At 44.0% G+C, this 13,647-nt stretch overlaps 8 protein-coding genes across 8 annotated transcripts; 4 read left to right on the top strand and 4 right to left on the bottom strand.

Annotated features, from left to right (window-relative positions):
• Positions 1-233: 233 nt before the first annotated feature.
• Positions 234-590, bottom strand: RPS20 (LALA0S02e00980g1_1; the record flags this gene model as incomplete). Its single annotated transcript, XM_022773573.1, has 1 exon — positions 234-590. The coding sequence occupies one exon, from the start codon at positions 588-590 to the stop codon at positions 234-236; it is 357 nt and encodes a 118-aa protein (XP_022627086.1).
• Positions 591-1,625: 1,035 nt separating this feature from the next.
• LALA0_S02e00958g (LALA0S02e00958g1_1) lies at positions 1,626-2,972 on the top strand (the record flags this gene model as incomplete). The annotated part of the gene is made up of 1 exon (XM_022773572.1): positions 1,626-2,972. The coding sequence occupies one exon, from the start codon at positions 1,626-1,628 to the stop codon at positions 2,970-2,972; it is 1,347 nt and encodes a 448-aa protein (XP_022627085.1).
• Positions 2,973-3,858: 886 nt separating this feature from the next.
• On the top strand, positions 3,859-6,018 carry DUR3 (LALA0S02e00936g1_1; the record flags this gene model as incomplete). The annotated part of the gene is made up of 1 exon (XM_022773571.1): positions 3,859-6,018. The coding sequence occupies one exon, from the start codon at positions 3,859-3,861 to the stop codon at positions 6,016-6,018; it is 2,160 nt and encodes a 719-aa protein (XP_022627084.1).
• A 507-nt stretch (positions 6,019-6,525) lies between these two features.
• On the bottom strand, positions 6,526-8,004 carry LALA0_S02e00914g (LALA0S02e00914g1_1; the record flags this gene model as incomplete). Its single annotated transcript, XM_022773570.1, has 1 exon — positions 6,526-8,004. One exon carries the CDS (start codon positions 8,002-8,004, stop codon positions 6,526-6,528), a length of 1,479 nt encoding a protein of 492 aa, XP_022627083.1.
• An 891-nt stretch (positions 8,005-8,895) lies between these two features.
• NFU1 (LALA0S02e00892g1_1) lies at positions 8,896-9,639 on the top strand (the record flags this gene model as incomplete). The annotated part of the gene is made up of 1 exon (XM_022773569.1): positions 8,896-9,639. One exon carries the CDS (start codon positions 8,896-8,898, stop codon positions 9,637-9,639), a length of 744 nt encoding a protein of 247 aa, XP_022627082.1.
• A 131-nt stretch (positions 9,640-9,770) lies between these two features.
• On the bottom strand, positions 9,771-10,106 carry MCO14 (LALA0S02e00870g1_1; the record flags this gene model as incomplete). The annotated part of the gene is made up of 1 exon (XM_022773568.1): positions 9,771-10,106. The coding sequence occupies one exon, from the start codon at positions 10,104-10,106 to the stop codon at positions 9,771-9,773; it is 336 nt and encodes a 111-aa protein (XP_022627081.1).
• A 127-nt stretch (positions 10,107-10,233) lies between these two features.
• Positions 10,234-11,790, top strand: APM2 (LALA0S02e00848g1_1; the record flags this gene model as incomplete). Its single annotated transcript, XM_022773567.1, has 1 exon — positions 10,234-11,790. The coding sequence occupies one exon, from the start codon at positions 10,234-10,236 to the stop codon at positions 11,788-11,790; it is 1,557 nt and encodes a 518-aa protein (XP_022627080.1).
• A 98-nt stretch (positions 11,791-11,888) lies between these two features.
• Positions 11,889-13,289, bottom strand: LALA0_S02e00826g (LALA0S02e00826g1_1; the record flags this gene model as incomplete). Its single annotated transcript, XM_022773566.1, has 1 exon — positions 11,889-13,289. One exon carries the CDS (start codon positions 13,287-13,289, stop codon positions 11,889-11,891), a length of 1,401 nt encoding a protein of 466 aa, XP_022627079.1.
• Between the last annotated feature and the right edge of the window lie 358 nt (positions 13,290-13,647).

Below are 13,647 nucleotides of genomic sequence, written 5' to 3'. Positions count from 1 at the left end.
TGCCGTCTTATTTTTTTACCACTGATAGCACAGCAGAGGTATATCAGAAACTGCCACACCTAGAGTGGGCCGCTTGCAATGGTTTCAGATCAGCGTCGAGGGAAGTTCAAACCACAGTGTGAAGAGCACAGCAGAGATGGTGACAGAAGCGGTTGTTTTCAAGAACTGTGTGCAAGCACATCGCTCAAGTAAGAGAAAAATAAAGAAGGGTCTCGGAGTCTACCGTGCACCGTTTAGGCAGCAACGGTGACTTCGACATCCACACCAGGTTCGATGGTAATCTGGGTGATTCTCTTGACGATCTGGGCAGGAGCCTGCAAGTCGATGTATCTCTTGTGGATTCTCATCTCGTAGGTGTCCCAGGTCTTGGAACCTTCACCGTTAGGGGCCTTTCTGGTGGTGATCTTCAAAACCTTGGTTGGGATTCTGACTGGACCCTTCTTGACCAACTTGTAGTTTTCAGCGTTCTTGATGATGTTGGCAGACACGTTTTCCAACTGCTTGACCTTGGTGGAGGTCAAGGTGATTCTGATCTTGTGGATCTGAGGTTGGTCCTGTTGGTCGGCTTTTTCCTTTTGAAAGTCAGACATTGTTGGGTTGATATATACCTTTTGGTGTTCTTGGGGCCTGAACCTAACAAAAAAACACTCGCAAGCAAGTTCGATCAGTGAAGAGCTGGTTTTACTTCCTACAGTAACTGCCAGACGTGAAAAATCCCGTTCGTGGTATGTGATCCAGTTGTCTATTCAAGATTGCGTGGGTCGCGAAACTGGTTTCTTTTTCGGATGATAACTGAAAAAAACCTTCAAAAAAGAGCAGTCACAAGTGAGGGTCGACAAACGAGTAGACAAACGAGTGGATAGTACAGTAGCTGTCGCAAGAGCAGCTGCACCTGTAAAGTGGACTACATATATGCAATAAATACACACGTTTCACAACATGACACGAAAGTTAGTTGTTGTTAAGACTAGTTCACTATCCTATGAATTAAATTTTTCAATTCGTCTTCTACTCTGTCAATCACTTTCCCGACTTAGACAGATGTTTTGACCATATGATTCCTTTGCAAAGTTAAGCCACTCAAAGGACACGATCCCTATGGTATCTTAATCACTCACTTGCACATTGCGTTGTGTTGCGTTGTTTCGTTGTGTCCGTCGGGTTCTACTATCTTGAAATGACTCCTCTCACATGTCCGTCGGGAAATACATAACTCCGGCGGACGCTAGAAACGTTTCAGTCTCTATGTACGAAAGTCTTCAAACCATCAAGATCATAACAATCAATATCTAAATTGAATAAATACCCATTGAGTAAGGGCGATGTGGTCTTCAATCGACAGACTTCTCTAGCGAAGAGTTGATTTCGTAGTGTCTTTTATCAATTCCACTCACACATAACTTGACCATTCGAAGCCCTTCTTTTGAATTTGGAAAATTCGCTTTCTGTACCTTTTTCCTAATTAATTTTGAGAACGGAACAACCATACAGGACTGCCAAAGAACATATAAAGCTCGTAATATTTGAGTATTAGATTTCCTAGCGCTTGGAGACCAGACAGCAGAGCTAGATACCTGCAACAATTTTTGTGACCACTACAACATCAATTTCGTAAACATACAACTATGATTTCGGAACCGGTGCAATATCTTAGATCGATAAAATCCGTGCGGGAAACTACTTCCCAAGTGTTTCAGTTCGCGGTTGACCGCCAAGGAGGCAATTTTTTCGAGCTAGACCTCTCCAAAATGCCGGCAGTCGCTGATTTTTTGTGTGACATTATCGAACGAGACTACGGCTCCGATTATGCCAAGATTCCACCCCATGGCCGCTGGCAGCACCTGAATTACGGGTCCCAGCCCCGCGTGGAAGACTTAACGCAGCAATGGATTGATGCGGGTGGTGATGAAATTGAAATTGCCCGCAAGCTAATCGACTTGTTCGTGCTGAGCGTTCTTGTGGATGCAGGCGCCGGGAACGTTTGGACTTACACCATTCCTGGTTCGTCAAAAGAGTCCCCACAGCGTGTCGGTCGTTCTGAGGGCTTAGCAGTGGCTTCGTACTATCTGTTCGTTGAAGGCCAGTATTCTAGTGATTCCAAGGACTCGCACAAGGTGTGTGGGGCAGCATTGCAAAACTTGAAGCTCGAGGATTTTACTCAAGGCTTTCAAATTTCAGATTCAAACCCCATGGATGGTACTGAGGGGCGTTTAAAGTTGCTCCAACGTCTAGGTAGCGCTCTGTGCTCCAATACCGAAATTTTTGGCCCTGAAGGCAGGCCAGGAGGGATTGTGGATTTCTTACATGGCAAGTCACGCGCCAAGGGTGACAATCCAAATGTCATTGATTTAGAGGATGTCTGGAACGCTCTTATGACGGGTCTCAGCTCAATTTGGCCTGCTGGTAGAGCTGTGGTTGACGGTGAACCTTTGGGTGACGTTTGGAAGCTTGACACCAAGGCTGACGCGGCTGCAAGCGGCTACAACAAGTTTTCTACTCCCGCTGGAGTTCCATCTGATCTTGTGACTTTCCATAAACTCACTCAGTGGCTGTGCTACTCGCTTTTGGTCCCCTTGGAAAGATATGGCTACAAGTTCACTATCGAAAACAAGGAATTACAGACAGGACTTCCAGAGTACCGTAATGGTGGTCTTTTCTACGATTTCGGGGTTTTGAAATTAAAACCCGAAGCGATGGCCAGAGGATTGCAGCTTTGTAAAGAGCTTGGAAAAAGCAGCGGGCTCCCCACCTTCGAACCGCAGGACGGCGCCATTGTCGAATGGAGATGTCTCACCATTGGACTTTTGGACTACTTGCTGCCAATTGTGAATGAGAAACTAGGCTTCCAGCTAGGTCTGCCTCAGTTGATAGAAGCCGGATCCTGGAAAGCTGGGCGTGAAATTGCTGCCCAACTCAGACCCAGCACCAGCGGACCACCCATTGAGCTGCACAGTGACGGCACAGTTTTCTGAAAATAGAAAGGACCCTTCCATATCGCTCGCTGACTACCAATATACCAGAACAATGAGTGCACGGCTGTTCCCGACAATTCCAATCAAAACTCAAGCCAAAAAATACACAGATTTCAAAAACTCTAGCTTTAAACTGACGTTCCATACATTCTTTCAACATGCGTCATCCAAAAAATCGCCGGTCCTGGCCAAGTTAGAAGGGGTTCATGACTCATCTGAGTGTTATCTCGATGATTACAGTCTATGGACAGCGCAAAAAGTCAATCTCCGAAACGCAAATTATCCATCCGTCTGCTAACTGTGTGCGCATTTTTCCATTCTTGATAGCTCCACCCCACCGAACCATTTCGCAATAGCTTGACTGATATGCTCGAACGTCCTATTCGAGTTATCGATCTTTCGATAACGCTTTCAAGGCTTACGTAATCGATTTCTCGAGGCCCACTTGAAAAAGATAGCACTGGAAAATTATCATGAAAGTCGCGGTGATGAGATGAGATAGCGACGGAATGATGGTCAGTACCCAGCCTGTGTACCAGAACTTGGCGTTCAGAGGGTCATCGTCAAGCTTGTAAGCGGGTGTGATATGGCATGCAGTGTTCTTGCGTTGTGAGGTGTGACTTTGTTGGGAAATGAGTGCGATGATCCAAGAATAAGTCATGCGCGATAAGATAATGTCGGTCAAAAATAGGCCCGGATTTTCAAAATCGAAGACCTTTAAGAGCAAATGGTAATCCGGAGAACATCAGCGATGGAACGTTAAAGTTTGATCGGATTTTTTTCTTTGCATCAGCTTCCATCAGCTTTCCATCTATTAGAGCATTGACCAGATTGCTTCTAGTGCTTCCCTGATTTCTAAAGTTTACGCTTTTTTTTACTTGGAACAATGAACGGACTCGAGAGTCCATTGCCGCAGAGTGCAGGCTATGCCGTTGTTGTCGGTTTGGGATTCGTATTTGCGTTCGGTATGATTTTGACCACTTTCATGTTGAGACGGTACCAAAAGGAAATTGTGACGGCAGAAGAGTTCGCCACGGCCGGGAGAACCGTCAAGACAGGCCTTATCGCGGCAGCTGTGGTGTCGAGTTGGACCTGGGCTGCTACGCTACTGCAGTCGACGTCAATGGTGTACAAAGTAGGTATCTCTGGTGGCTACTACTATGGTGCAGGAGCATGTTTCCAAGTCATCGCATTTGCTACCGTAGCGATCAAGGCCAAACAAAGAGCACCCAACGCACACACTTTTCTGGAAATTATCGATGCCCGTTACGGAAAATGGGCGCATCTCACGTATCTGTTTTTTGCGCTAGCTACCAACATTCTCGTCACTGCGATGCTTCTCACAGGAGGCTCGGCTGTCGTCTCTGCACTCACTGGTATGGACACAATCGCGGCTTGTTTCCTGTTACCCATTGGTGTCATCGTGTACACGCTGTTCGGTGGTATCAAGGCTACTTTTCTGACAGACTATGTTCACACCGTTGTCATCATCGTCATCATTTTGACTTTTGCGTTTACTGTGTATGCCACAGATGACACTCTTGGATCCCCGTCAAAAGTGTATGACTTGGTTCGTGCCGCCGCTGCTGCGCATCCTATCGAGGGAAATGCCGGGGGAGAATATCTGACCATGAGGTCAAGGTCGGGTGGTATCTTTTTCGTCATTAACTTGGTGGGTAATTTTGGAACTATCTTTTTGGACAACGGGTACTGGAATAAAGCTATTTCTGCATCTCCAGCCGCAAGTTTACCTGGTTATGTCCTCGGTGGTGTCTCCTGGTTCGCCATTCCGACGCTGATTTCGACCGCCTTGGGACTCGCATGTCTGGCATTGGAGTCTTCTCCTTCCTTCCCAACTTATCCCAACAGATTGAGCCCAGAGCAGGTATCAGCTGGCCTGGTTTTACCAACTGCCGCATCAACATTGATGGGGAACGGAGGAGCTGTTGCCGCTCTCATTATGATTTTCATGGCCGTTACTTCTGCCATGTCTGCTGAACTGATCTCTGTCTCATCTATTTTCACCTACGATATTTACCGTCGCTACATCAATCCAGCGGCCTCGGGAAAGAAACTTATCATGTCATCGCACGCTACCTGTGTCTTTTTCGGCTTTGCCATGGCTGCCTTCTCCGTAGGGCTTTATAAGGGGAATGTTGACATGGGTTTCCTTTACGAGATGATGGGAGTCATCATTGGTGCTGCTGTGCTTCCTGCGACTCTCACACTTTTCTGGGATAAACAAAATACCGTTGCTGTCATCGTGGCACCAATCTTGGGTACCTGTCTGTCTATTATGTCATGGTTGGTTTGCACGAAGAAGAAGGCTGGAACGCTAACAGTGGAAACGACTTTCGAAGACGATCCAATGTTGACTGGTAACGTAGTCGCGTTATTATCTCCTGCGGTTTTCATTCCGATTTTAACATACATTTTCAAGCCACAACACTTCAATTGGGAGCTTTTGAGAGTTATTAAAAGAGCTGATGAAACCAGTGAGACTGAATCAGCCGAGAACGTCAGTGGTGAAGTACATGAAGGGGATGGGGTATCTTCAAATTCAGCAGACAAGGAGAAATTGCAAGCAATTAAGTCGAGCGTGTCAGTGGCCCAAGAGGTACCAAAGGAAAAGATAGATGCCATGGAAAAGGAAGAAGCTGTCCGACTGGAAAAGGCTGGAAAAATTGGCTCCTACCTAACGATATTTTTTGCGTTGGCGTTTCTGGTTGTGTGGCCCATGCCAATGTATGGGTCTGGCTATGTCTTCAGCAAGAGATTTTTTACAGGCTGGGTCGTGGTATTAATTATATGGATATTCTTTACCGGTTTTGCAGTATGTGTTTACCCATTATGGGAAGGTCGGGAAGGAATTTTCACCACGTTCCGTGGGGTTTATTGGGATTTGTCTGGCCAAACTTATAAGCTTAGAGAGTGGCAAAACGAGCATCCCGAAAAGATGCATGTCGTGCAATCACAAATCAGTGCTAGATTGCATTCATCGGCTTCGGGATTCGAAGAAGGTAACATAGACGAAATTATCGAATAAATAATGGTATATTGAGAAGTTAGGGACTTTCACTTTGTATAATAATCCTGTTGATGGTTTTTGACTTTCGCCTCCAGCTCGAAGTCCTGATCTTGCTCAATAATAGACCACCGTCATGTTACTTAAAGCTCATCCAAATAGAACCAATCAATTGGCTCCGGGGTTTGTTGACGCCAGTGTGAACGTGGAGGTCGACTTGCCGCTGGGAGGAGAGCGCTTTGAACGTTTGGGCTTAATTTCTTGTTTTACTTTTTGGCACTGATTCTAAATCATGATATGCGACTAAAATATAAAAACTTGGGGATCACTTACAGAGATGCCACCGGTTTTTGGTCTTTGACTGAGCGGTGAAGGGAATGTACCTTTACGATTGTGAAGTATGAATTGGATAAAGGTTTTGCGCTTCGAGCGTTAAACGTATTTAAAGAGGACGAGAAAGCATAAAGTGCGTAACACAATTTATGTCACTGTTGGCCGGACAATGCACAGAGCGACCAAGTGAGCCCCCTATTTATCATGTCTCTGTTCGTTGGAATTCCTGCGGGGAGGTTCTTCGTCATCCGAAAAATTCAGATCATCATCAATGTGATTAGAGGGTCCTTCTAATGATTGTAAATCGTCTAGGTCGAAATCGGCTACGTTTTCGGGGTCCGTTGGAAGCTGCTGCGAACATGCTAACATGTATGAAGTATCTGTAGGTCTCCAAATAAAGGCAGTGGTAACGAACACAAAGTAGTAAACTAGTGATGGCCAAAATTCCACGAAAAAAAACCTTGTCCTCCAGTGCTGTTCTACCATTTCAATATTGTTCATTCCTAGGAACACGAAAGAGGAGATAACAATACCAGCAAACAAAACAAAAAGAGAGAAGTAAATCGTCGATAGAAGCCTTTTGTACATCTTCAACTTAACCACTTGCCTCTGTTCTTGTAAATAACGCAAAGTCTGAGACATAGATCTCAGAATCCAGAAATAGAATCCGAGCATGGTAATCCCCAAAGGAAGCAAAGTTGCAAGCGGCCAAAGAGTCACAGACTCTGGATTGGTCAAATAGCTTTGAATCAGGTATGCGACGCTAGCAGCAAAGTTGACGATTGCTAATACCTGACACCGTCTCATCAATTTTTTGTTAAGTTTAGGATACACAACACCATATCCAAGTGCAATGACCAAGAGAAGAAAAAAACTGAATGAGATTTTGCCCGCAGTCAGAATCGAGACGAACACCATGTAAACTTTAGTGCCAGCAGTGTTGCCTTTTTCGTTTTTGATGTCATAATAGGCCCAAATGAATATCTGTTCCACAGTGAGAAATAGGAAGAAGGCCAATAGGTATTTTTGTAGTGGTAGAACCTCATTTTTGTGCTTCCAGAATGCAAAACTATAGAGAGCCATGGCAACAAGATAGAAAATGGTCAGAAGTCCGTACAGGGGCAGATTGTTGATTTCCGCGCCGGGCAATTGGCCGTATGCATTTCTGAAATTCACTAGTGCTGAAAAGCTCACAGATTCTTCGCTGACAGAAGATGCCACCACACAATAGTAGCCTGTCGATTTAACTGAATACCGTTGATCATGCATTCCGGTATCTTTTTGATAGAAAGTCATGATTTGTGAACTAGCCGTTTCATTGGCGCCCGTGGTTGGGTCCACAATTAGTTTTTGCACCAAAAACTCGTTTCTGTGAGTTTCGTTGCAAACACCTTGACTTATAGCGTAGTCATCGCAAATGTAGTGTTTCTGAGAGTCAATTTCAATGCCAATATGTTGGTAGTCTTTGAAGTCGAAAACAACCACAGATAGCCCTTCTTCGTTGTTTATACCTTTCAAGTTGAACGATATGAAGGGATCTACTTTACCGCCCCAATCCTCTTTGGAGTACATCCCGCTGCACACTTGATTGTCTTTATTTGAGAGCGCAACTTTGTTGGCACAAACCAGTGAAATCCATAGCCACAATGCACAAATCGTGCTGTTCAGAAGCATGATAAGATGGTAGGAGTCTGACTTCTGGAGCTGCTGGTGCGAACAAGATATGTGGCAAAGAGGTGGTTGGATGGATGACCAGAACATATCGGAAAGATATTGACTATATTCAGCCTCGATATCACGATACACGAGGTGGTATAAGTGAAATAGCTCTAAGATGGTGAAACTTGACCTGAGAGTTCCAAATCAGACGTAAGAATTCATCGAGTTCGATCAAGGGTTTGAATATCGCTATCGGCCACGATTTGGTTAGGGTTGTGTATCCAATTCTCTATTTTTCCATATTTCATTTATCTAGTCGACAGAGAGTCTATGGCGAGACAAAATTATAGGTGAGAGTTTTGGTCAATACGCTGGAAATGTATTTGAAAAGGTCGGATAGGTAGGAGACGATGATACGTCGTCATATATTGTGGGTGTGTGTGTGTGTGTCGTGAATTATAGCATTTCACGTGATCTTGATAACGTTGACTGTTAGAACGATGGGCTTTACTCAACCTTTTGAGTGCGGTTAGCGAATCAAATGAACCAGATATCGACTGAACAACTGCTATTTTCGGATTTCTTTACAAATCCATGGCTTCCTCGGTAGTTCCAAAGACAATACATTAAGAATCAAAATAATGCTGTTAAGAGACTTGATGATCTTAGACATAATGCCAAGTCCGCTGCAATCGCAGCTTAGCGTCCTTAAGCTCTTTTGTGATCCTTCTTATTCATCGTTTCCTCTATTGTTCTTCTTTTTGCAGCGCCATCTACTCAATTCTCCAGCCAATGCTCCGGTCGTCCTACATTAACGCTACAAATTGACATTTACTTTAGAAAGCCATCATTTCATAGTCATCGAATATCTTTAAACTCGTCTCATCATCTCCGAAACCACGGACTATGCTAGCAAATCGCAACCTAACGACCACTACACGCCGCGGCTTGTACTTCGCGAGACTTTTGCATATAAAAACGGTCTCCACGCCGAATGAAAATGCCTTGAAATTCGTTTCAACGGATGGTGAACTACTACAAGATCGCGGGAAACCGAGTGTGGAGCTTAGAAATACTGACGATTCATTGATCAAACACTCTCCTCTGGCCCAGAGGATTTTTGCCCAGTGCTCCGGAGTGGAATCCATGATGATCGGCGACGACTTTGTGACTATTAATAAGGACGAAATGGTTCACTGGAGTCAGATAACAGGCGACATGATCGACCTTCTTACACAATATTTGGCTTCCGGAAAAGCTGCTTTAACCCCAGAGTTTTTCAGCGTTCAAGAAAGTGACGTGGGGTACGACGTCAACGTACCAAAGTTCGAATACGATGAAGACCAACAGGAAATCAGCGATATGATCGCCGAACTGATACAAACTCGTATTCGTCCAGCAATCATGGACGATGGGGGAGATATTCAATACCGTGGTTACGATCCTGAGTTGGGAACGGTTTACTTAAAACTGCAAGGTGCCTGCAAATCGTGCTCGTCCAGTGAAGTGACTTTGAAGCATGGTATCGAGTCAATGCTCAAGCATTATATCGAGGAAGTTGAGAATGTGGTGCAAATACTAGATCCCGAGGAACAAATCGCTCTTAAGGAATTCGAAAAACTTGAACAGAAATTGGGAGCTCAGCACTAATTGCTGAATATCACTTCTCTCTGCAAATCCACGAAAGAAGAATTAGGTTGAGTTTTTGCTCGATCGTTGTACATACCATAGATAGCTACTGCTTTCCTGTGAAAAAAGGCTTTATCGGTTTGACCTCTGTTTTATTTATTTCCGTCTGTCTCTTCTCGACCTACACAGTAGCTTTCAATCTTCTCAATCATCTTCCTATCGATATTACTCACACCGCCAACATCGTGAGTGGTCAACTGTAAGCTAACTTTGTTGTAACTAGTGGTTATCGTTGGATGGTGTCCCCACAAGTGACTTCTCATTGCAATTTGGTTAAGAAACGACCAAGTGGTCTCAAAATCTCGTAAAGTTAAGTTTCTGGTAAGCTTGGAACCGTCATAATTCCAACTTGGATATGAGCCTAACAGTCTTGATATCTCGGCAGAGTCCAGGCGTATGGCAGCGACTCTTTTGACCTTGTTATACATCTCTTCGCTTAAACTTTAGGATCACATATATATATATATATAAGGTAAGTTAATCAAGGTTAACAACCTTGCACTGAAAAGTTTCCTGAGCAGATGCAAAGGAATTCAAGTGACAGAGATTGATTGGATGTCCTCGTGCATATATATACTGGACGAACAACTGGAACCCCTTATACTAAAAAACCTGAAGTCCGTACCAAACCCCAGAGTTTTCGCTGAGTTCTTTAAAAAAGTGTATTATCCCAATGCTGGACCTGTAATCGCACATCACACGGGAATAGTCTACGTCTATGTTCAAAGAGATGGGTTATTTTACGTTTCTGTGATTTTGGGAAGTGTGATGTTCGATGTAATGGCGATTCTAGCGTATTTGCATGATTTCTATGTGTTGGTGAAGAACTATGTTCATACCGGTCAAGTTAACCGAAACAGCATCGCGGACAACTTCAATCTTCTGTACGAGTTGTTTGATGAGAGTCTGGATTTTGGGGTACCTCAATTGACGGAATACAATATTATACGCGATTTCATCAAGATAGAAGCCAATGTGCCCTCGAAGAAGAGCAGTGAGAATTACAAATCTAGTATTGACAGTGACGACGACGACGACGAGGAAAGCGAGAGTAAATATAGCGGGAAAATTGTATCAGGAACAAAAAGTAGTAAGGAAAAGGATAAGGCTAAGAAAGATGGTTTGAAAGGTGACGAGCAATACATCAACAGTTTCATTCTTCGAGCCACAACGCAAGCCATTTCTTGGCGAACAAAGGGTATCTATTATCCCAAGAACGAGCTTTTCGTGGATGTAATAGAATCGCAAACGTATATGATGGACATGAGTCAAGGTCAGGTACGCAAAAGTTTCATACAGGGTAAAATAAAGTGCCGATCATACCTCTCAGGGATGCCAAAGGTTAAGTTGTGCTTGAACAAAATGCTCAAAAATAAGGAACTTTTTCTTGCCTCTACGAAGTTTCACCAGTGCGTTGCGTTAGAAACTCTCAGCAGTCAAGATATAATCGATTTCATTCCTCCGGATGGAGAGTTTCAGCTGTGCGAGTATAAGCTCAAACGTCACATCAATGATGCACCTGTCATCAAGGTGACAGAATTTAAGATAACAAAACGAGACGAAAAGAAGAGAGTTCAATTGAAAGTTACGATAGAACCACATTTCAAGGCCCAGAACGCCGCCAAGTTTTTAAAAGTTCACGTCCCCATCCAGACTTTATTTCAAGAATACAGCATAGATTTGGCAAAATCTCCGAGATTCAAATGCGATTTTGGATCGGTCGCGTTTAATGTCACCGCACGAAGCCTGTTATGGCAAGCCGAAGGCATGAAGGGTGGACATGGTGAGGTAAGTTATTCGATGCAGGTTGAGTTCTTTCTTTTTGACCAAGAGGAATACAATAAAAAGCTCGCTGAGCTACAACAAACAATGGATCCACCACCTTTACGAGATGGATTGAAGTTAGACGAACTCTACGCTCAGGCGGCTGATAGTAAAAACATCAATGGAGAGGAGCGCTTGATATTGGTTGAGTTCGAGGTGCCCTATTATACTTGCAGCGGATTGAAAGTCGACTACCTTAAGATAGAAGAGGAACAACTAGAATACCAGTCGTTTCCTTGGGTGAGGTATAAAACGATGAACGATCAAGAATACGCTTACCAAATATAGGTAGCTAGGGATTTAAAGGGAGTTTATTCAGAGATTAATGAGAATATGACTCTTGATATGTAATATTAACGGAAACTGCCATGCGTTGTGAGGTCGTATCACGCTTCTTCTAGATGTTTCAAAAGTTCTGACTTTTTCTGGAACTGAATCTCATGTTTGGCAAGTTCTCTGGACCACTCGCTCCGAATGGCTTTGCGTGCGTTTTCGATTTCTATCCTCTTTTCATCCAGTATCTCACCTTCGAAACGCTGCAACATCGATGACCATCTATTCATAACTCTACTTGCACCAATCACAATGCCTAACATTGCCAGTGAGCCCATTGAAAAAAGTGAGAATTGACCAGAAAGAACACCACAAGTAGCGCAAACCAGCAGGGGTAGCTGAATAGTGAAGAACTGCTTGTAAATTAGTTTGTTAATATCTTTATGCAGTTTAGGAATCCTCTCATAAATTCGGTGACCAGGAGAAGCCTCCACCAGTTGCGGCAGGTTTAGGTGACCGCGCAAGTAATTGATATGGTCTGTAGTGCCTGAATTGTCGGCGATGTTGCAAAGTTCACGAAGTTTTAGTTCCATCTTGCTTTCGGAGTAACAATAGACTCTGCGAACTGATAGTTGGTCGTGTACAAATTGATCGAGCCGAGATTTGAACTCAGACAACAAATTGGTGTGAGCCTGAGTCGACCATTTTGCAATGTCGTGCTCGACCTCGCGGGCTTGAACTCGAGCCGTTTCGTGTTGAGCCATGGCAGTGTCAGTGCAGTAAATGTTTTGAATCACCGCCTTTCCCAGATTGTGCACAATCTGCGGCTTATCACTTAATGCTTTCGCAATGCTTTTGGTGACGGATAAAAAGTTCGAGGATTCGAGACTTTTCAGATATTGGGTTACGTTCTGTTTGCTTTCGATGAAACTGAGGATTCCTAATAATGCTTTCTCACTGTTTAATTCCCGGGATCCCAATGGTATTTGTGCATCCGAGTCTGTTACTTTCAGAATGGGCCATTGACTGTTGGATTCTGGAATGTGCGAATTAATGTCGAGATATAGATGACACCCATCGCTGGAAGCGTCTTTCGGAAACAGGGCTGACTCTGTTTCATGCAATTCTACATTGTGCTCACGAAGCCACGGTGACGGCAGCCCATATATCGTTGTATGTCCCTCCGTTTGCACATCTAGCGCTGCAGCATATCTAATGAGCCTCGTGGCTCCCCTGTGGTTGTTATATCTGTGGCGAAATTCTTGGAACCAGTACTGGTCTGAGGCGTAGACATCGGCCAAAAGAGCGCTCAAGAACGCTGAATCTCGCTGCGATGTCAGAGACCCCAGAACAATCCCGCACCGCACGGGTTTAGAAGCTGTCATCAAGTCCAATTTTGCGGGATGCTTTTTCAAACCGCTTTGATTCCCAGAGTTTTTATATATGCTTGCCAATTGACCCCATTGGCTCAAAAACCTACGACCATGACCATGAACCAATTCTCCAAATCCCATCGATTAGAATAAGACTTGAGTCAAAAGACCAACAAAAGACCACCCAATAATAGCCAAAAAAAAGCCAAAAATTACTACAAAAAACACGTTGAAAAGATCAAAATCCCAATGTTTCTAAGACTCCGCTGATTAAAGCTAGCCTGTGTCTTTCAATGCCTTGAACTGGAATCTGATTCTTTGATGATGTTCTTCTTTTTACCTTGTCGTTCGTTATGTACTGCTTCCATCTGATATACATTAAAGCATCAACAGTCACGTGACTCAATAATCCAGGCGTTATCCGTTATCACCTGGAGGTTTGGGTAGATAATCAACTCCAATAAGTCACGCGACTTTTATTGATTTTCAAAAACTGTGA

The sequence above is a fragment of the Lachancea lanzarotensis genome, scaffold LALA0S02 (genome assembly GCF_000938715.1).
Source record: "Lachancea lanzarotensis genome assembly LALA0, scaffold LALA0S02, whole genome shotgun sequence".
Lineage (NCBI taxonomy): Eukaryota > Fungi > Ascomycota > Saccharomycetes > Saccharomycetales > Saccharomycetaceae > Lachancea > Lachancea lanzarotensis.
Note: the sequence above shows the minus strand (reverse complement) of the source record. Positions and strands in the feature narration are given on the sequence as shown.